General features: G+C 46.6%; 1 protein-coding gene across 2 annotated transcripts in view; it reads left to right on the top strand.

Moving 5' to 3' along the window:
* RHPN2 (rhophilin Rho GTPase binding protein 2) overlaps positions 1 to 21,163 on the top strand; it is a 68,994-nt gene that overhangs the window by 26,166 nt on the left and 21,665 nt on the right. For both annotated transcript variants that reach the window (XM_047791596.1, XM_047791597.1), the window contains exons 3-7: positions 5,196 to 5,324; positions 8,278 to 8,353; positions 16,557 to 16,634; positions 17,415 to 17,539; positions 19,774 to 19,940. In XM_047791596.1, coding sequence (XP_047647552.1) covers positions 5,196 to 5,324; positions 8,278 to 8,353; positions 16,557 to 16,634; positions 17,415 to 17,539; positions 19,774 to 19,940 — 575 coding nt within the window. The remainder of the gene's footprint in view (positions 1 to 5,195; positions 5,325 to 8,277; positions 8,354 to 16,556; positions 16,635 to 17,414; positions 17,540 to 19,773; positions 19,941 to 21,163) is intronic.

Raw genomic sequence — 21,163 nt, 5'->3', positions numbered from 1 at the left:
AGCTACCAGCCTATACCACAGCCACAACAATGCTGGGTCTGAGCCATGTCTGCAGCCTACACTGTAGCTCACAGCAACACCAGATCCTTTAACCCACTGAGCAAAGGCCAGGGATCAAACCCATATCTTCATGGACCCTATGTCAGGTTCATAACCCACTGAGCCACAGCAGGAACTCCTTATTATGGTTTTAATATGTGTTTCCCTATTGACTAATGACATTGATCATGTCTTGTGCTTGTTAGCCATTCACAAATTGTTAGTAAATGTCTTTTCAAATCTTCTGCCCACTTTGTAAATAAAGTGGCAGGATACAAAAATCAGTGTACAGAAATCTATTGTCTTTCTATATACTAATAATGAACCATCAGAAAGATAAATTAAGAAGACAATCCCAACATGTGCACGCTGTTGGTGGGTTTATAAATTGGTACAGCTGCTATGGAAAACAGTATGGTGATTCCTCAAAAAATTATGAATAAAACTACCATATGACCTAGCCATTCTCCTTCTGGGTATTTCTCTGAAGAACATAAAAACACTAATGCAGAAAGGTATACACGCCCTTGTGTTCATTGCAGCATTATTTACAATAGTCAAGATATGGAAACAACCTAAGTGTCTATCAGTGGATGAATGAATAAAGAAACACACACACACACACTCCCCCTGTGGAATACTACTCAGCCATAAAAAGAATGAAGTCTTGGAGTTCCTTTCATGGCTCAGCCTTTAATGAATCCTACTGGGATCCATGAGGATGCGGGTTCGATCCCTGGCTTTGCTCAGTGAGTTAAGGATCCGGCATTGCCATAAGCTGTGGCGCAGGCCAGCAGCTGTAGCTCTGATTGGACCCTTAGCCTAGGAACCTCCAAACACCACGAGTGCAGCCCTAAAAGGATAAAGCAAAAAGAAAAAAAGTATGAAGTCTTGCCTTTTGCAGTAACACGAATGGACCTTGAGGGCATTATGCTAGGTGAAATAAGTCAGACAGAGAAAGACAAATACGGCGTGATCTCACGCCACTGAATCTAAAACAAAACAAAACACCCCCAAGCACATAGATACAGAGAACAGATTGGGAGTTACCAGACCTGCAGGTTACAGGGGGTTGGATGAGATAGGTGAATGTAGTAAAAACGTACAAATTTCCAGTTATAAAATAAAATAGGTCATGGGGATGTGATGTGCAGCATGGTGACTATAATTTTTTTTGTTTTTTTTTTGGTCTTTTGTCTTTTTAGGGCCACACCTGTAGTATATGGAGGTTCCCAGGCTAGGGGTCAAATTGGAGCAACATCAGATCTTTAACCCACTGAGCAAGGCCAGGGATTGAACTTGCATCCTCATGGATGCTGGTAAGATCCGTTAACCACTGAGCCATGATGGGACTCCCTCATTTTCTTTTTTTTTTTTTTTTAGTGGTATCTTCTGAAGCACATAAGTTTTTAAATTTGATGAGTCCAGTTAATCAATTTCTTCTTCGATGGATTGTGCTTATTTAGGATACGGCTAAGAATACTTTGTTCAATTCAGGGTCCTGAAGATTTTCTTCTAGAAGTTTTGGAGTTTTTGCTCTTTTTACAGAGGTCTCAGAACCCTTTTGACCTGGTTTGACAAGAAATTTAGATTGAGATTTATTTTATTTTATTTATTTATTTTTTGTCTTTTTAGGGCCATACCCGCGGCATATGGAAGTTCCCAGTCTAGGGGTCCAATCGCAGCTGTAGCCACTGGCCTATGCCACAGCCACAGCAACACCAGATCCAAGCCACTTCTGCCACCTACATCACAGCTCACGGTAAGGCCAGGTCCTTTAACCCACTGAGTGAGGCCAGGGATTGAACCTGAATCGTCATGGATACTAATCAGATTCGTTTCCGCTGAGCCAGGACAGGAACTCCAAGATTTATTTTTTGCTATTGTGCAGGGAAGAGTTTTGCTATAGCAGGCCTGAGATGGCTAACCTTAGTAAGCCCTGCTTGCAAGGTTAGCTCTTGGCGGGTACCTGGGAAACTTAGAATTCAGGAGAGTTCCCACTGTTTCCAGAACTGATAAAAGGAGTTCGCTGGACTTAAGGAGTGATAAAAGAACTGATAAAAGGAGTTCACCTTTTGCACAAAAAGGTGATTTATACGGAATACTTGCTTTTCTTCTAGGAGTCGTAAATTTTGAAACATGCTAGGCAGAGGTGCCTACCTGACCAGCCCCCAGTAAATACCCCAATGGGCTTCCTTTGGAAGCTGGCATTTTCACACATGTTATCGGCCCTCCTTTTTTTTTTTTTTCCTCAATGAATTTTGTTACATTTATAGTTGTACCTGTCAGTACTCTTTGCTGGAGGAATTATGCGTGTTCTGTGTGACTCGAGAGAGGAGTCTTCGCAGCCTGTTCATGGTGACCTCCAGACCTCACTGCATGCACCTTTCCCTTAGCTGATTTTGCTCTGTGTCCTTGTGCTGTAATAAATCAGAGCAGTGAGTCCTGCCCGTCTGCCTAGTACGTCACTGAACCCAGGGGTGGTCTTGGGGACACTGAAAGCCTAGGGATGTCCAATTGCTTCAGCACCATTTGTGGGAAAGACTGTCTTTTTCCCCTTGAATTGTTCTGTCATCTTTGTCAAAGCCCGTTGACCATAAATGTCAGGATTTATTTCTGGAGTTCCGTGCGGTTCCATTGCCTGTCCCTAGGCCGATACCACATTGTCTTGATTATTGAGGCTTTATAGTAAGTTTTAAGATCAGATAGCATAAGTCCTCCAATTTTGCCCTTCTTTTTCAAAATTAGTTGGCTCTTCTAGGTCCTTTGCATTTCCACATAAATTTTAGGATCAGCTTGTCAATTTCTGCTAAAAAGCTTACTAAGGTTTTGATTGGAATGGTCTTGAGTTGATAGATCAGTTGGAGAGAATTGACATCTTGACAGTAGTGAGTCTTCCAATCCATAAACTTGGATTGTCTCTCCATGTAATATCTCAGCAGTTTTTGTTTGTTTTGTTTGTTTGGCTGTGCCTGTGGTATGTAGAAGTTCACAGGCCAGGGGTCTGGGCCACAGCTGTGACAATCTTTTTTCGTTTTTTTTTTTGCGTTTTTTTTAAGGTCACACCCATAGCATATGGAGGTTCCCAGGCTAAGGGTTGAATCAGAACTACAGGTACACCAGCCTACGCCACAGCCACAACAACACTGGATCTGAGCCCCGTCTGTAACCTACACCACAGCTCATGGCAACACTGGATCCTTAACCCACTAATCGAGGCCAGTGATCGAACCCACATCCTCATGGAACCTAGTCAGGTTCATTATCCCTGAGCCACAATGGGAACTCCCAACAATGCTAGATCTTTAACCCACTGAGGCACCAGGGAACTCCTTCTCAGTGGTTTCTTTAAGTTTTCAGAATACAAGTCTTATGCTTCTTTTCTTAAATTTGTTCCTGGAGTTCCCATTGTGGCTCACAGGGTTAAGAACCTGACTAGTCTTCATGAGGCTAGTTGCTGTGGCTGTGGTGTAGGCCTGCAGCTATAGCTCTCATTCGATCCCTAGCCTGGGAACTTCCATATGCTGCAGGTGCAGCTTTAAAAAAATTATTTTTGAGTACTTTATTCTTTCTGATATTCTTATGAGTGAAATTGTTTTCTTTTTTAAAGTAATTAATTATTTAATAGAGGTTTAGTTGTATGATTTCGGGTTAGTTTCAGGTGTACAGCAGAGTGATTCAGTTATACATATATATTCTTTTCCATTGGGTTATTACAAGATACTGCATATAGTTCTCTGTGCTGTACAGTAGGTTCTCATTGTTTATCTATCTATTTTGTATATAATAGTGTGTTTCTATTAATCCCAAACTCCTTATTCATCCCTTCCTCTGAGATTGTTTTCTTAATTTCATTTTAGGATTGCTTATTGCTAGTATATTGAATTGTATCCTGTGACCTAGCTAAACTTACAGTTCCTGTATTTGTTTCGTGGATGCCTGTGGGTTTTGTACATGCAAGATGTACAATATCTGCTAATAAAGATGGTTTTACTTTTTCCTTTCAATCTAGATGCCTTTAATTTCTTTTTTCTTTCTTTCTTTTTTTTTTTTTTTTTTGTTTGATCTTTTTAGGGCCCCACTCATAGCATATGGAAGTTCCCTGGTCTAATTGGATTTGTAGCTGCTGGCCTATGCCACAGCTCCAGCAATATGGGATCTGAGTCGCATCTGTGACCTACACCACAGCTCACGGTAATGCCAGATCCTTAACCCACTGAGCAAGGCCAGGGATCGAACCCACGTCCTCATGGATACTAGTGGGCTCATTAACGCTGAGCCACGACGGGCACTCTGCCTCTAATTTCTTTATTTACGTTATTGCCGCCGGCTTGAACTCTAGTCTGGTATTAATTAGCAGTGGCATAAATGGGCATCTTTTCCTTGTTTCTGATTATAAGGGGGAAGCGTCCATCTTTCACCATTAAGTATAATGTTAGCTGTAGGGGTTTGTAGATGTCCTTTATCAAGTTTTGTAAATTCTCTTATTTCTAGTTGGTTGATGATTTTTACCGTAAATCTGTGTTGGACTTTATCACTTGCTTTTTTTCCTGCATCTGTTGAGACGACAATTTATTTTTTGTGCTTTATTCTGTTAATACAGTTCGTTACATTAATTGATTTCCCACTGTCCTGGGGTAAAACCCACTTCATCATGATGTATAATTCTTGGGTATTTTGCTAGGTTCAGGTTGCTAGTATATTGCTGCAGATTTTTGCATATATATTCATGAAGGATATTGATCTGTGGTTTTGTTTTCTTGGGGTGTCCGCCTCTGGTTTTGGATCAGGGTTATACTCAGTCTTATAGGATGAGCTGAGGAGTGTTTTAAAGGGATAATTTACGGTCTTTCACGGGTGATGGGGAGCAATTCTTTTTTCTATCCTCAAAGCTAATTCTTTGGAGAGATGTCTTAGGATTCACACCTGGCAGCTCAGTGTCATTGGCTGTATCCCAAGTCAGTTTATGGCCAGGTGTGGCTCAAAATGGGACCACCCTGAGACACCTTATCTGATCGCATCTGGCACCTGCATTTGCAGGTGGACCTTCAAAGCTTCCTTACAGGAATGGGGGTGCAGTGGGAGGGGGGAGCATCTGCTCACCTGGCAGCTGGGATGTGCACTGAGGTTGTCTCTCTCTCCATCTCTTTCAACAGAGCAGCCACGAACCAAAAGGTACGGGAGCAGGTACGCCTGGAACTGAGCTTCTTGAACTCAGACCTGCAAATGCTCAAGGAAGAGCTGGAGGGGCTCAACATCTCGGTGGGAGTCTATCAGAGCACAGAGTAAGTGAGGGCAGGGCTTCTTCCGGGTGCTTTCTGAGCCTTGGAATGTGCCTGCACCAGGGATGGATAGGGTATGGCAGAGCCCACTTTGGGAATGATCAGGTTTGGGGTTGGGCTGGGTACAGAGTTAAAGGGATGAACTCATGAGTTTGTTGGAAATACCTGTCAGTTGGACCAAAAGGCATTTCTTTTCTTTTCTTTTTTTTTCTTTTTGCCTTTTGTAGGGCTGCTCCCGTGGCATATGGAGGTTCCCAGGCTAGGGATCTAATTGGAGTTGTAGCTGCCGGCCTGCACCAGAGCCACAGCAACTCGGGATCTGAGCCGTGTCTGCGACCTACACCACAGCTCACGGCAACTCCGGATCCTTAACCCACTGAGCAAGGCCGGGGATCGAACCAGCAACCTCATAGTTTCTAGTCGGATTCGTTAACCACTGAGCCACGATGGGAACTCCAAGAAAAGTCCATCTTTAAGAAGAAATAACTTTGAGGAGTTCCAATTGTGTCACAGTGATTAACCCAACTAGGAACCATGAAGTTTCGGGTTTGATCCCTGGCCTCGCTCAGCGGGTTAAGGATCTGGTGTTGCTGTGGCTGCAGTGTAGGCTGGCAGCTGTAGCTCTGATTGGACCCCTAGCCTGGGAACCTCCTTATGCCACAGGGGTGGCCCTAGAAAGACAAAAGACAAAAAAAAAAAAAAAGAGAGAGAGGAAATATCTTTGAGAAGCTCTGAAGAATGGTTTACACACTTTTCTGTGTGGGGAAGTGGGACTGCTCAAATCCTAAGGGGGCCCCAGAGGAAACTCAGAAAATAGCTTCCTGGATGCACAGAAGGAAAACATTGGGGAGCCTTGAATCACCCTCTGAAATGTGCTTTGTCTTTCTTTTCTTTCTTATTTTCTTTTTATGGGCTGCCCCTGCAGCATGTGGAAGTTCCCAGGCTAAGGGTCAAATAGGAGCAGAGCTGCAGCTGCCGGCCTACACCACAGCCACAGCAGTGCTGGATCCGAGCCACAGCTGCAACCTATACCACAGCTCACTGCAGCACCAGATCCTTACCCCACTGAGGGAGGCCAGGCGTTAAACCTGCATCCTCTTGGGCACTGTATTGGGTTCTTAAACCCCTGAACCCCGATGGGAACTCCTGGAATGTGCTTTTTCTGACTGTTGCTCCTCCCCTTCAGCATCTTCGGGGTGTTTTTCTGAGCCATGTGTGAAACCTCTTCTCTTTCTTTGGTGATCATCCACGAGCTGGTCCCTGTGCCCTGGCTCACTTCCCTGTGGGCTCTCAGTGCAGTCCTGACACCTAATCAGAATAACCAATAAAGGGCTTCCCCCAGCCTACGCTCTGGCATTAAATTCCAGTGTTTTGCCCACAAGGCCAAAGTTCCTCGAGGAGGCAAGGCAGAACCAGACTTTGGTGATAAACGTAGGATGTTCTGTATTCCCCCGGCTGGACTGAAGCGCCAAGGGTGTCCCGAAGAGACATGCAGTCAAGGCCACTATGTGACCACAGCGTGGCTCCAAAGCAGCCATCAGTCTTCTGGGCATTGGGAACAGGAGAGAGAGATGTGCAGATTCATAATTCACACCTTGCGTTTACATCCACTCCTTTTCCTGTGTTCAAAGCAGATTGTTTTTTTCTTGGCACCTTGATCTTTAAGCACGTCTGTGAGGCAGGCAGGAAAGAAACAATCTCATCATGCAGATGAGAAAACACAGAAGGGGAAGTTCCCGTTGTGGCTCAGCGGTCAAGAGCCCCCCCCCCCCCCCCCCCCCGAATAGCATCCATGAGGACATGGGTTTGATCCCTGGCCTCACTCAGTGGGTTAAGGATCCCGCATTGCTGTAGCTATGACATAGCCTGGTGACCCCTAGCCTGGGAACCCCTAGGTGGTGACCCCTAGCCTGGTGCAGCCCTAAAAAGAAAAAAAAGAAAGAGGAAAACACACGGAGGCCAGAGGTCTCCGAAGAAGTTGTGTTAGCGTAAGATTGAGGGGGAGGTGCCCTGGCCAGCAGGCCTTGGGATACTGGCTGCTCCTGGACAGTCAGGGAGGAGCGGGCTCACTGCCAGCCCTGTGCAGGGTGAGGCCAGGAGCCATGGGGGCCCAGAGGAGAGAGGTACCTCCTAGTAGGATCCAACTTCCCCCCCAGACTTTGGGGCAGCCACACACCCTGCTGGGGCTTGCCTGCTTTCTGCATAGTTGTTTTCTGTCCCCCACAGAGGCAGCTTCAGCTTACAGCCCCATTGTCTGCTCACCCTGCCTGCATTCCTGACCTCCTCCTTGGGCTGGGCTGGGCTTAGCAGCCCCAGGAGGTCTCCTGTTACAGGTCAGGGAGCAAAATCCTTGTTTGCAAAACACAGCTGAGCCCCCTGGGCTTCCTGTTGGCCCTGCCCCTAAGACCACTCCCAGGGTGACCTGTGGGGTGACCAGGTGGTCCACGCAGGGGGAGGGGGGGGAGCCAGGTGCACTCAGGTGTCAGATGGGCCCCTGCCCTCAAGGCCTTCCTTGTGCTGTGGATGGGAGCCCTAGAGAGATCTAGGAGGAGGGAGAGGTGAGACCCAGGGATCTGTCTGTAGGAGGAGGGCTGCAGGAGAGGTGAGACCCAGGGAAAGGAGGAGAGAGGAGGAGGAGATGCTCTAGTTGCCGCCATGAGCGCACTGCTCAATAGGTCTCAGCACAGTTACTCTAAGAAGGATTGTCAGTGGAGGAATAAACCAGGGCAGAGATGGGAGGGGCCTCGTGTGAGGCTGGGTCGTCTAGAAGGGGCTGGGACCTGCTTGGGGACACAGACTGACCCATGTGGTCTCTGTGGAGAATGAACTGGTGTGTGCTGGCTTGGCAGGAGGGAGGAGAGGGGGTGGGGACCTGGGCTGGGCTGCTGGGGGGAGGCTGTGGGGTGCAGAGTGGCCCCAAGAGGGATGTTCATATACCTTGCTGTGTTCCTTCTAGGGAGGCTTTTACGATTCCCCTGATTCCACTTGGCCTGAAGGAAACCAAGGATGTTGACTTTTCAGTGGTTCTCAAGGTAAATCTCAAAGCATTGGGCACTAACTGGGTGTTTAAAAGGGAAGTGCAGGAGTTGCGTGTCCTCTGCAAGTGGCTTTAGCTTCAACGGGATGAGTGTCCGTTGATTTTTGCAGGGTGGCCTTGAGCCTGCTAGGCAGGCCACCTAGAGAGCCTTTGGCTTCCTTTCACAGGCTTCCTTTCATCCGGTCACTAAGGCTCCTCAGGTGCCTGGAGAAGGGGTTGGGAACCCCCCCTAGGCCCGTCGGCCCCAGGAGGCCAAGTCAGAGGGAAAGCGAGTCTGCTGTGTGCATGCATTTATCCTGTTTTATTATCTTTTTTCCCTCAAATTTTGTAACCAATTTAGGCCATGTTTTGGGAAAAGTTTTTTCTTTCCCCTTAATATTTTATTGTGAAAATAGAAAAATTGAGAGGCTTTTACAGTGAAACCGTGTTCTCACTACCTAGATTCTCCCGTGAACATTTTGCTGTAGTCAATACATCACATTTGTCCATCTATGCACTTCTATATCTATATACGTCAATCTCTTTTACTTCCTTACTTTCAATTTTAGTTTTTGTTTTGGCCACGGTGTGCGGCCGTTTGATGTGGGATCTCAGTTCCCAAACCAGGGATTGAACATGGGCCACAGTGGTGAAGGTGCTGAATCCTAACTATTAGACCACTGAGGAACTCCCCCATCTTATTATTTTATTTTATTTTATTTTATTTTTTTGGCTTTTTAGGGACACACCTGGGGCATATGGAAGTTCACCCACACCACAGCTCATGGCAACTCCGGGTCCTTAACCCACTGAGTGAGGCCAGGGATCGAACCCACAATCCCATGGATCCTAGTCAGGTTCATTAACCACAGAGCCATGTAGGGAACTCCCCCATCTTATTTTTTTATACAGTTCTTTCATTCTTTCTTTCTTTCTTTTTTTTTTTTTTTTGGTGGCCACACCAACAACATATGGAAGTTCCCAGGCCAGGGATTGAACCTGACCTGACCTGATTGATTCTGATCTACGCCATAGCTGCAGCAACATCAGATCCCTTAACTCACTGCACCTGGAGGGGGACCAGGCCTCCAAAGTGACTTGAGCCTCTGCACTTGGATTCTTAACCCACCGTGGGAACTCTGATTTTGGGATACATTTAAAAGTAAATCAAAGATGTCGGGTCAATGCCCTTAAATGCTTCAATAGCTAGAGTTTATGAGTCCTCTGCCCCCTAATTCCTGGATGTCTGCCTTCTTTTCTCTCTCCCCTACCTCTTCTTTTCCATCTTTCTCTTCTCCTCCCTTCTTTCTCTCCATTAAAAAACAAAACAAAACAAACAAAAAACTTTATTGAGGTATAATTCATACACTGCGCTATTCACCTTTAAAATGAATATTGGCTGGCCTCCCCTTCGCTGTGTGTGTGTCTCTGGCAAGCAGTGACACTAGTAGTCTGACCAATGTCTGTCACTGTGCAGGGTACTGGTGCTGTCACAGGCCCTGCCTTTGGAGCCTGTGGTTCCATGGGGGATTCAGGTGGGAAGCAGGAGACATGCTTTGATGGAGGCAACCAGGGATGCCTTGCACCCAGGCTGGGACCACGAGAGGCCTTCTGGTGCCCGGAATGCTTTCCTCTTCCTCCTGGCCCCAGATCCATCCCTCTGAGTTTTACTGAATCACCTCCAACTCGCATTTAGGAGGAGGAAGTAGCGACGAGGCAGAAGGCAGTGCCTGTCTTTGAGCTTCCCAGAACAGGCATGGTGTAGAGCAATGAATTCCACCATTGTGAAAATGCTTCAAATAATTTTTTTTTTCTTTTCACAGTCATCCTGTTGGTTGACTCATCTTGGACTGCTTTTAGTTTAGAAAAAGAAAAAAATGATCCTATGGCATTTGGGGCACTATAAAATTTGTCCTTTTTATTTTTCTTCTGGGCTGTGCAGAAGTTCTCAGGCCAGGGATCAAAGCCATGCCATAGCAATAACAGTAACACATCAGTGACAGTGCTGGATCCTTAACCCGCTGCACCAGAGGGAACTCCTGCAGTTTGTTCTTCCACCTGTTTGTCTTTCTGTCTAACTATCTATCCATCCATCTTTTTTGGCTGCATATGGAATTCCCGGGCAAGGGATCAGATCCAAGCCACAGTTACAAACTGTCCTGCAGCTGCGGCAATGCAGGATCTGTTAACCTGTCGTGCTAGACCGGGAATCAAACCTATGTCCTGGCACTGCTGAGACGCTGCTGATCCTGTTGCACCACAGAGGAAAATCCCACAATTTGTCCTTTTAAAAAGCAATTGGTTAATACTTCGAAAGCTTTTGTACTTGACCTCTGGTCTCAAAGAGAGACTGTGTGACATGAGCTCTTTCACTCAGGGCCTTGTTGACTGCTGCCTTGTCTAAAGCCAGGTCCCAGGCTCTATGAGTTTAGCGTTTATTTTGGAGTTTAAGAAGGGTGATCGTCATGGCTCAGTGGAAATGAATATGACTAGTATCCATGAGGACTCAGGTTCAAGCCCTGGCCTTGCTCAGTGGGTTAAGGATCCAGCGTTGCTGTGAGCTGTGGTGTAGGTCACAGATGTGGCTCGGATCCCGCATTGCTGTGGCTGTGGTGTAGGCCGGCAGTTGTAGCTCCAGTTTGACCCCTAGCCTGGGAACCTCCATATGCCGTGGCTGTGGCCTTAAAAAAAAAAAAAGCATAAACTTCCAGTTACATAACAAATAAGTGATTAGAGTATAACGTATGGCCTGAGGAGTATGATCAATAATACTGTAATAACTGTGTGGCAGCAGATGGCAGCTAGACTTATCTTGGTGATCATTTCATAATGTATGCAAATGTCAAATCATTATGGAGTACACCTGAAACAATATTGTAGTCAACTATATTTCAATTAAAAGAAAAAATACATACCTAAAGCCCCAAAATGTCTGAGTTTGGAAGGAAATTTAAAGATCACCAAAAAAAAAAAAAAATAGTGCAGGCATTTCAAAGAGAGACTCTTGGAGAAACTTGGGAATTTCATGGGCATCTGTAAGGATCCAAACATGTCATGTGCTGAATTCCACATGAAAGCTAGTTCCGGGGAGGGCGGGGCTGGGCAGGATAAAAAACACATGTTGTGGGCATGGCTAACTGAGACTGAGACTTCCAACCATGTTATTTTAGCCTAAGAGAGACTCTACACATGTCAGTCATACAAAATATAAGAATGTTTGGGGACATTCTGTTTTTTTTCCCCACATTCGTGCTTAAGAGTAACACAGACAGGTGCCACAGAAGTAGTTTGCCCCAGGAGACTAGATACAGTTCGCCGTGCTTGCTATTCAGTAGGCCCTCACCGCTTATTTATTCTAAATGTAATAATAAATGTAATAATAGCTTGGGAGTATCCATCATGGAGCATTGGAATCTGAATGCGCCTCAGTTGAATCTCACTAGGAACCATGAGGTTGCAGGTTCGATCCCTGGCCTCACTCAGTGGGTTGAGGATCTGGCGTGGCCGTGAGCTGTGGTGTAGGTCACAGACATGGCTCAGATCCCAAGTTGCTGTGGCTGTGGTGTAGGCCGGCAGCAATAGCTCCGATTAGACCCCTAGCCTGGGAGGGAACCTCCATATGCCACGGGTGCGGCCCCAAAAAGACAAAAACAAAAACAAATTCTTTTTCCAGAGAATTCAAGTTGTTTTTCTTTCCTTTTTAAGTACAGCCTTATTAATTTATTTTTATGATGGAGAACAGTATTGCAAAACATTCCAAAAAATACCAACCCATGAAAAGAAAGATCCCTCGCATCCACACACACCCCTCCCTTCTCTGCCCCCTCCCTCCCCTGAGCTCTGTAACTTGCTCAGTACTTAATGAGTCTGGTCCTCTGATCTGGGACCTGCCTTAGAGGGCTGCGTGGCTCCTCCCATCTCTCTGGGCTTAGTGAGGTGTCTGCTTGTAGGAGGTGCTGAAGAAGGTAGCTGTTCATTTCATTCATAAGGCAGCTTTCACATTGTGTTATCAGCAGCCCTCCTCTGACCATCTTTGCACACCTCACTGCCCATTCCCTCTGGGTAGATTTCTAGGTGAGGATTTGGTGGGTCAAAGCTACATACTACCTACTACCCACCAGAGGTGTTCCTGCCTGACATCCCACCCTGCATAGCGGCTTATGCTGGGTATCACTCATCAGTTTGATTTTGTGCAGTCAGGCGAAAATGAAACCTTTACAGTTTGGATTTCTTTGATCCGTTCTAGAGTTGGATACATTCTCCTGTCTTTTTTTTTTTTTTTTTTGGCTTTTTAGGGCCGCACCCATGGCATATGGAGGTTCCTAGGCTAGGGGTCCAATCGGAGCTGTAGCTGCCAGCCTACACCACAGCCACAGCAACACCACATCTGCGCTTCAACCTACACTGCAGCTCAAGGCAATGCCGGATCCTTAACCCCTTGAGCCAGGCCAGGGATTGAATCCCCATCTTCATGGATACTAGTCTGGTTCGTAGCGCACTGAACCGCAAAGGGAACTCCTGCAAATGGATTCTTTATACATAGTTCAGGGAAACTGGCCACCCATTTGGTAAAATAAAAAGTTAAAGCCCTATGCCTCATTTTTCTTACCCCCATACAAATTCCAGATAGACTAAAGATTTAATGTTAATTTTTGTTGTTGTTTTTTTTTTAGGGCCACACCCTGGGCATGTGGAAGTTCCTAGGCAAGGGGTCAAATTGGAGCTGCAACTGCCAGCCTGCACCATAGCTGCATAAAACATGGATCCAAACCTCATCTGCAACCAACACCATAGCTCATGGCTATGCCAGATCCTTAACCCACTGGGCAAGGCCAGGGATTGAATCCGTGTCCTCATGGATACTAGTTGGGTTTGTTACCACTGAGGCGCAACAGGAACTCCTTGACATTTTATTTTATTTATTTATTATTTTTTTAATTAAAAATTATTTTTATTTTTTATTTATTTTTGTGCTTTTTAGGGCTGCACCCATGGCATATGGCGGTTCCCAGGCTAGGGGTCCATTTGGAGCTACAGCTGCTGGCCTACACCACAGCCACAGCAACACCAGATCCGAGCCGAGTCTGTGACCTACACCACAGCTCACAGCAACGCCAGATCCTTAACCTGCTGAGTGAGGCCATGGATCAAACCCTCAACCTGATGGATCCTAGTCGGATTTGTTTCTTCTTCATGTCGGGAACTCCTCCGCATCATATTTTAGATTCCACATATAAGTGATATCGTATCGTATTTGTCTCTCTGTCCGACTTACTTCACTTAGTATGATCATCTCCAGGTCCATCCATGTTACTGCAAATGTCATGGTTTCTTTCTTTTTATGACCAGGTAATATTCCATTGTATATATGGACTATCACTTCTTTTTTTTTTTTTTAAGACATTTATTTTTACTTTTTTAAATTTTTTCTCTTTTTGTCTTTTTTGTTGTTGTTGCTATTTCTTGGGCCGCTCCCGCGGCATATGGAGGTTCCCAAGCTAGGGGTTGAATCGGAGTTGTAGCCGCCGGCCTACGCCAGAGCCACAGCAACGAGGGATCCGAGCCGTGTCTGCAACCTACACCACAGCTCACGGCAACGCCGGATCGTTAACCCACGGAGCAAGGGCAGGGACCGAACCCGCAACCTCATGGTTCCTAGTCGGATTCGTTAACCACTGCACCACGACGGGAACTCCGGACTATCACTTCTTTATCCATTCATCTGCTGATGGATGTTTAGGTTATGTCCATGTCTTGGCTGTTGTGAACAGTGCTGATATGAAGGTGGAGTGCACATATCTGTTCGAAGTACAGTTTTGTCTGGGTATATGCCAGGAGTGGGATGGCTGGATCATAAGGCAACTCTATTTTTAGTTTTTTGAGGAGCCCTCACAATTTACGTTCCTACCAACAGGCCATCTTCTAATCTACGGTTTAATTTCCTTATTTGTTGTGCCTATGATTTATTTAGTTATTTTTGTCTAACTAAATATGAGGCATATGGAAGTTCCCAGGCTAGGGGTCGAATCAGAGCTGTAGCTGCTGGCTTATGTCACAGCTATAGTAATGCCAGATCCAAGTTGCATTTGTGATCTACACCACATCCATGGCAATGCCAGATCTTTAATTGACTGAGTGTGGTTAGGGATCAAACCCGCATCCTCATGGATACTAGTTGGGTTCGTTACCACTGAGCCATAATGGGAACTCCTTTATCTATCTGTTTGTCTACTTATCTATCGATCTATCTATCTATCTATTGCTTTCATACTTTCTTTATTTGTATTCCCCAAATAATTTTATAAAGGAGTGAAAAAAAAAAAAACCCTAAAAATTCCTCTTGGTCTGATACTTAAAAAACCCCAAGCCTGCTCTATTTACTATGGTCTCAGGCATCCTCTCCTTGGCCCTGCCCCTGCCCCCTGTTCTTCCTCTTTGTCTAATTTCTGATGCAGACTCTGCTTTTGAGATCTGTTTTATATTTCTCAGCCACCACTTTTGAATCCGATGCTGTGGCCTCTCCCTGGATTCATAAGCCTTTTTTTTTTTTTTTTTTTTTCCTGTACCCGTGGCATATGGAAGTTCCCAGGCCAGGGTTCAAACCTGAGCTACAGCAGCAACCTGATCCCCTGAAGGGACAACACCAGATCTTTAACCTGCTCCACCACAAGAGCCCTCCAGGATTCCTACCTTTGCCCTGGCACTTGGTTTCTGACCTCCATTGGTCCCACGTCCTCAGGACACATGCCTGTTACTTAGTGTTTGTGCTACTTTGCCAGTTGATAAGCTCCATGGGGCAAGATCTTTCTTTTGCGCACTGATGTAGCCCCAGCACTGTGAACAGATCCTGGCACACAGCAGATGCTCATCAATATGTCTTATGACCAGAGTTTGGTTGCATTGCAGTGAGTTAAGGATCCAGCATCATCACTGCAGCTGCTTGAGTGGCTTCTGTGGGTTCGATCCCTGGCCTGGGAGCTTCCACATGCCACAGGCACGGCCCAAAAAATAAGCCCACAGGAGATGCAACTATTTTCATACTAAGCAAAGTAAGTCAGAAAGAGAAAGACAAATACCACATGACATCACTTATATGTGGAATCTAAAATAGGGCACAAATGAACCTATCTACAGAACAGAATTGGACTCACAGACATGGAGAACAGATTTGTGGTTGCCAAGGGGGAGGGGAAGGGAGTGGGGTGGACTGAGAGTTGGGGGTTAGTAGACACAAAAACTATTACATTTAGGATGGATAAGCAGTAAGGTCCTACTGCATATGCAACTATTTTAGAAAAATGAACCTACAGAGCAGTCTTCAAATACTAGACAGTTGGGGGTCTCAGTGGGGCTCTTTGTTTGTGGAAGTGCCTTAAGCTACTCTCACAACGGTTCCCATCACACACCCTGAGGGTAGCCAAGACACGATTCTCCTTTGCCAGGAAGGCCATGTGCCCAGGTACTGAGGGCCACCCAAGGATGGGGTCTAACTCCCTGAATACCTGTGATGTTTGCCAGAATTATTTAGCTTATAGTCACACAAATCACTTAACTGTGCTGCCAAGACATTTTTAAATAAAATAACTTCAGCTTTTTTACTGAAGCAACAAAAGCAAAAAAAAAATTTTTTTTTTTAATTTTTTGGCTACATTTGTGGTTCATGAAAGTTACCAGGCCAGGGATTGAATCTGAGCCACAGCTGCAACCTACCCTGGATCCTTAACCTACTGCGCCAGAGCAGCAGCTCCCAACAAAAGCAAAATTTTAAATTATACCTCAGCAAAATTAAGACAATATATCCCATCACTCAGAAGATCACTGTAGCACATACCCTCCCACAACTTCTTATGGATTTTTTTTTTTTTTTTTTGCTTTTTCAGGGCTGCACCCGTGGCATATGAAGGTTCCCAGGCTAGGGGTCTAATTGGAGCTACAGCTGCCGGCCTGCGCCACAGCCACAGCAATACCAGATCCGAGCCTCACCCGTGACCTACACCACAGCTCACAGCAACGCCAGATCCTTAACCCACTGAGCAAGGCCAGAGATCAAACCAGCAGCCTCGTGATTCCTAGTCAGATTCGTTTCCGATGCCTCACAATGGGAACTCCTTTTTGTGAATTCTACATGTGTTTTTAAAAGGTGGGGAGACAGTAGACATTACTGTTTTTGCTTGTTTATGATTTTGAATGACAACTTAAGTATCGCGTTTTTCTTACAGGATTTCATCCTGGAACATTACAGTGAAGATAGCGACCTCTATGAAGATGAAATAGCAGATCTCATGGATCTGAGACAAGTATGTTTCTGTGTGCAGTAGGGGAGGCGGATAGCTGCTAGAGCTTGCTGACTCTTTTGGTGGGGGGGCTGTGCCTGTGGTACGTGGAAGTTCCTGGGCCAGGGATGAACCTGTCCCACAGCAGAGACCCAATCTGCTGAAGTGACAATGCCAAATCCTTAACCACTAGGCCACCAGGGAACTCCTTATTAACTCTCTCTCTTTTGAGGGGGCGGGGGCTTTTTTGGGGGCCACACCCTTGGTATATGGAAGTTCCCAGGCTAGGGTAGGAGTTGAATCAGAGCTGTGGCTGCTGACCTCTGCCACATCCAAAGCAACGAGGGATCCAAGCCACATCTGCAACCTATATCACAGCTCATGGCAATGCCGGATCCTTAATCCACTGAGTGAGGCCAGGGATCGAACCTGTATCCTCATGGGTGCTAGTTGAATTCATTTCCTCTGGGCCACAATGGGAACTCCCTTATTCACTCTTGATATGATCCCATCGTTGCCCTCGAAGTCTTGTAGAATTGCTGACAGTCGGAGGTGGTGGGGAGGGGCTGTCGGAACCATCCGTCGAACTTGCCATGTAAGAAACCACAGAGTGGACAGACGTGCACATTTGGGGCTGTGCTCCGGGACTTACAAGTTCATCCCAGTCATTTCCACTTCTTCTTGAGTTCATGATGCCAGCATTGGAGCCCAGGCTCTGGAGAACTAGTGTCTGAGCATTTTCCAGGGCGGCCCGTCGGCGGTGTGCTCACCTCCTTACCCCCTTGGTGGCTCCTTTCCTTTCAGGCTTGTCGGACACCCAGCCGAGATGAGGCCGGGGTCGAGCTGCTGATGAGTTACTTCATCCAGCTGGGGTTTGTGGAGAGCCGATTCTTCCCACCCACCCGACAGATGGGGATCCTGTTTACCTGGTAGGTGCCTGGGCTGGGGCTCTGCCCATCTGGCCGCTTTGGGGGACCTCAGCACCACAGAGGCTCCTCTGTACTGCAGCCCCTTCTTTCTTTCTTTTTTTCATTCTTTTTTTTGGCTGCACCCATGGCAGCCAGGGTTTGAGCCTATGCTGCAGTCGTGACCATGCCACAGCTGCAGCAATGTCGGATCCTTAACTCACTGCGCTGTGGCAACTTGCTGCAGCCCTGTCTTTCTTCTTTTCTAACTGTCCCATTAATACAGCAGAGCCTGGAGACGCAGAGATAAGCTGGTGCTTCTTTATAAAGGAGATCTATAGGGGAAAAGGCTCCAACAGACCATGGCTTCTTGCTTCTCAAAGCAAGTGAACTGAGGAGAAGGGGCACTTTTTTCCATGCTCGTCGTATCATGGAGGAAACACCAGGGCTGTGAGGTGGAACTAACAAGAAGCAAGATCCTTGCCCCAGACGGGATGGAGGTAGAATTGAGTTTTGTCCTAATGACAAGGGCAGCAAACAGATAAGATGATAAAAACTGCAGCCAGGAACCTTTGGTTCTTCCCCAGAGTTGGTGCTTTCAATGATTAGTGTTGTTTAAATACTTGGAAGATGCTCTACCTCGTCTCTGAGTTTGCTTAGGAGTGTGTGAAAGGAGAGTAAATCCCAGGAGCGTAGGGACCTCTTCAGGGTTAAGTTTCACCCCAGCAGGTGGCTATCCTTTTGAAGGGAAAGGCAGGTGACTTTTCCTAAAGATGTGTTAGCTGCCTGCTCCGTGTTGAAAGGACCAACTGTGACTTCTCAGTATTGAATTAGGAAGAAGCTCCAGAGCCATCCCCTAGCTGGTGTGTTAAAGTATATCCCTGGTCTCTGAGTCTGCAGGAAGAAGGGTTAATCATTGCTACATTTCATTTAGGAGAAGCCTTATGTTTTTTAATGCATTTATTGTTGAGAAACGTTTCAGGTTTGGAATAAAATTGAGGGGAATATACAGGGAGTTCCTACATACCCCCTGCCCCTGCATACCCCAGCCTACCCTGCTGTCAGCATCCCCCACCAGAGCAGGACATTTGTTAAAACTGACGAAATCTACACTGGCTCCTTATCACCCCAAGTCCTTCCTTTACATAAGTGTTCCCTCTTGGTGTACCTTCCATGGGGTTGGACGAATGTCTAATGACATCTATCGACGTTATAGGATCATAAAGAAGAGGTTCACTGTCTGGTGTTCCACCTGAGCAGCCCGCACCCCACCCCCGACTCCCTACTCCTGGCAACCACTGATTCTTTTTGTCTACATTATTTTACCTTTTTTTTGTCTTTTCTAGGGCCACACCTGCAACATATGGAGGTTCCCAGGCGAGGGGTCCAACCAGAGCTGTAGCCGCCAGCCTATGCCACAGCTACAGCAAAGCCAGATCCGAGCCCCATCTGCGACCAATGCCACAGCTCACGGCAACGCCGGATTCGTGACCCACTGAGCAAGGCCAGGAATCAAACCCACAACCTCATGGTTCCTAGTTGGATTCGTTAACCACTGCGCCACGATGGGAACTCCTGTTTTATCTTTTCCAGAATGTCATATACTTGGGATCATACCGAATGTAGCTTTTTCAGATCGGCTTCTTTCACTTAGTACCATGCATTTCAGCTTTCTTCCGGTCTTTTCATGGCTTGACAGCTCATTTCTTTTTAGTGTTGCATAATTTCCCACCTTATGGAACAGTTTGTTTACCTGTTCGTCTATGGACAGCCATCCTGGCTAAGAAGCCTTGTTTTTTTTTTTTGTTTGTTTGTGCTTGTGGGTGTCTTTAATTTTTTTTTTTTTTGTCTTCTTTAGGGCCACGCTTGCTGCTTATGAAAGTTCCCAGGCTAGGGGTTGAACCGGAGCTGTAGCTGCCAGTCTATACCACAGCCACAGCAGATCTGAGCCATGTCTGCAACCTACACCACAGCTCATGGCAATGCCGATTGTTAACCCGCTGAGTGAGGCCAGAGATGAAACCCAAGTCCTCATGGCTACTGCTTGGGTTCATTACTGCTGAGCCACGATGGGAACTCCGTGGGTGTCTTTATCCAGCGTGATCAGGCCCATCATCTTGCTTGGAAATAAAAGCCTCATTCATTGCATGTGCAGCTTTGAGTTTTACTCAAGAGATGAATTTTGTCCATTTTTACCCCCCAAGTGGCACTCCCTAGCCAAGTAATCCATGCTCTCAAAACATGTTTCTTTTAAACAGGTATGACTCCCTCACAGGGGTTCCAGTCAGCCAACAGAACCTGCTGCTGGAGAAGGCCAGCATTCTGTTCAACATGGGGGCCCTCTACACCCAGATCGGGACCCGGTGTAATCGACGGACACCAGCTGGTCTGGAGAATGCTGTGGATGCCTTTCAGAGAGCCGCAGGTGTGTCTCCTCGAGGGCCGTGGGCTGGAGCCTGGGCCCGGGCTGGAGCCTGGGCCCAGCCTGGGCCTGAAAGGACCAGGCCAGGTTCCAGAGAAGGGTGTACCTTTCCTTTCACCAAGGAAATTGTTTACTGACTCAAACCGTGTCCTCGCCATCTGAGCCTGGCTCATGTACACAGTGGTTAACGATTAATCTTTTCCAAATGAGTGGCCCCACAGATGGCAATGAATGAACTGTTTCTTGGGACACAGTTTTGAAGAGTGTAGGTTTCCTCTAACAGTGAAGGCATAGGCTTTTTTTTTTTTTCTCTTCTTTTTTCTTTCAGCAGGGTTGTCTCATCAGCATGTATTACTATCCGTGCCTTTCCGTTAAGGGCCTTCTGCAAAGTGTGCTCACCTGAGGTTACTCTTCTTGGCCCTCCTGTCAGATGATGCTCAGGACCAGCCCCTAGAGGATGGGGCTGCCAGGCTGGATGCAGCGGGCAGGCCCGGCGCCTGGGTGTCCAAGCATCCTGCATTGTTCTCCTCTAGCAGGGCCTGGTAGGCAAAAGCAGGGACAGTGCAGATCCCCACACATTGTCCCACACTGGCTCCATAGCCTGCTTCCTTCTGTGCTGGCGCACATTATTCTGCTTTGGGGTGTTAACCCCCAGCAGAAAACCTTTTGTGGCATCTCACTTTGCAAGGCCGTGAAGAACCATGGCTTTGCCATTTTGGCTAATCATGGAATTGCTTGGTTAAAACGATCTAGCACATGCTGTAATTCCACTTGGGAGTTGCTTTCTTTTCCTGTCAGGCCTTTTCTGGGCTCATCCTTCTTTTCTTTTCTTTTTTTGCTTTTTAGGGCTGCACTGTTGGCATGTGGAGGTTCCCAGGCTAGGGGTCTAATCGGAACTGTAGCCACCAGCCTACACCACAGCCACAGCAACACCAGATCCGTGGGCTCATCTTTCTTTCCAAGGAATCTGTACTCAGTGACCCATCTCACAGATGACAGAGATCGGGACAAAACAAAATGAAGCTTGAGAACAGAGTAGGAGCGAATCCCAGAGGGAAGCGAACAGCCTGCAGCCACTGCCATCCTGCCGCAAGGTGGTTTATGCTTTGCAGCAAAACCAGAGGAACCAGTCAGATGGGATTCATGCCAGAGATATTATTTCAGCTCCAGGTTGATTGTCCGTTAATGCTGTGACGCTTTTCTAACACATAAAAAGTCAGCTGAGG

This window comes from Phacochoerus africanus, chromosome 8 (genome assembly GCF_016906955.1).
Source record: "Phacochoerus africanus isolate WHEZ1 chromosome 8, ROS_Pafr_v1, whole genome shotgun sequence".
Lineage (NCBI taxonomy): Eukaryota > Metazoa > Chordata > Mammalia > Artiodactyla > Suidae > Phacochoerus > Phacochoerus africanus.
The sequence above is the reverse complement of the archived record's forward strand: the minus strand, read 5'-3'. Positions and strand labels throughout refer to the sequence as shown.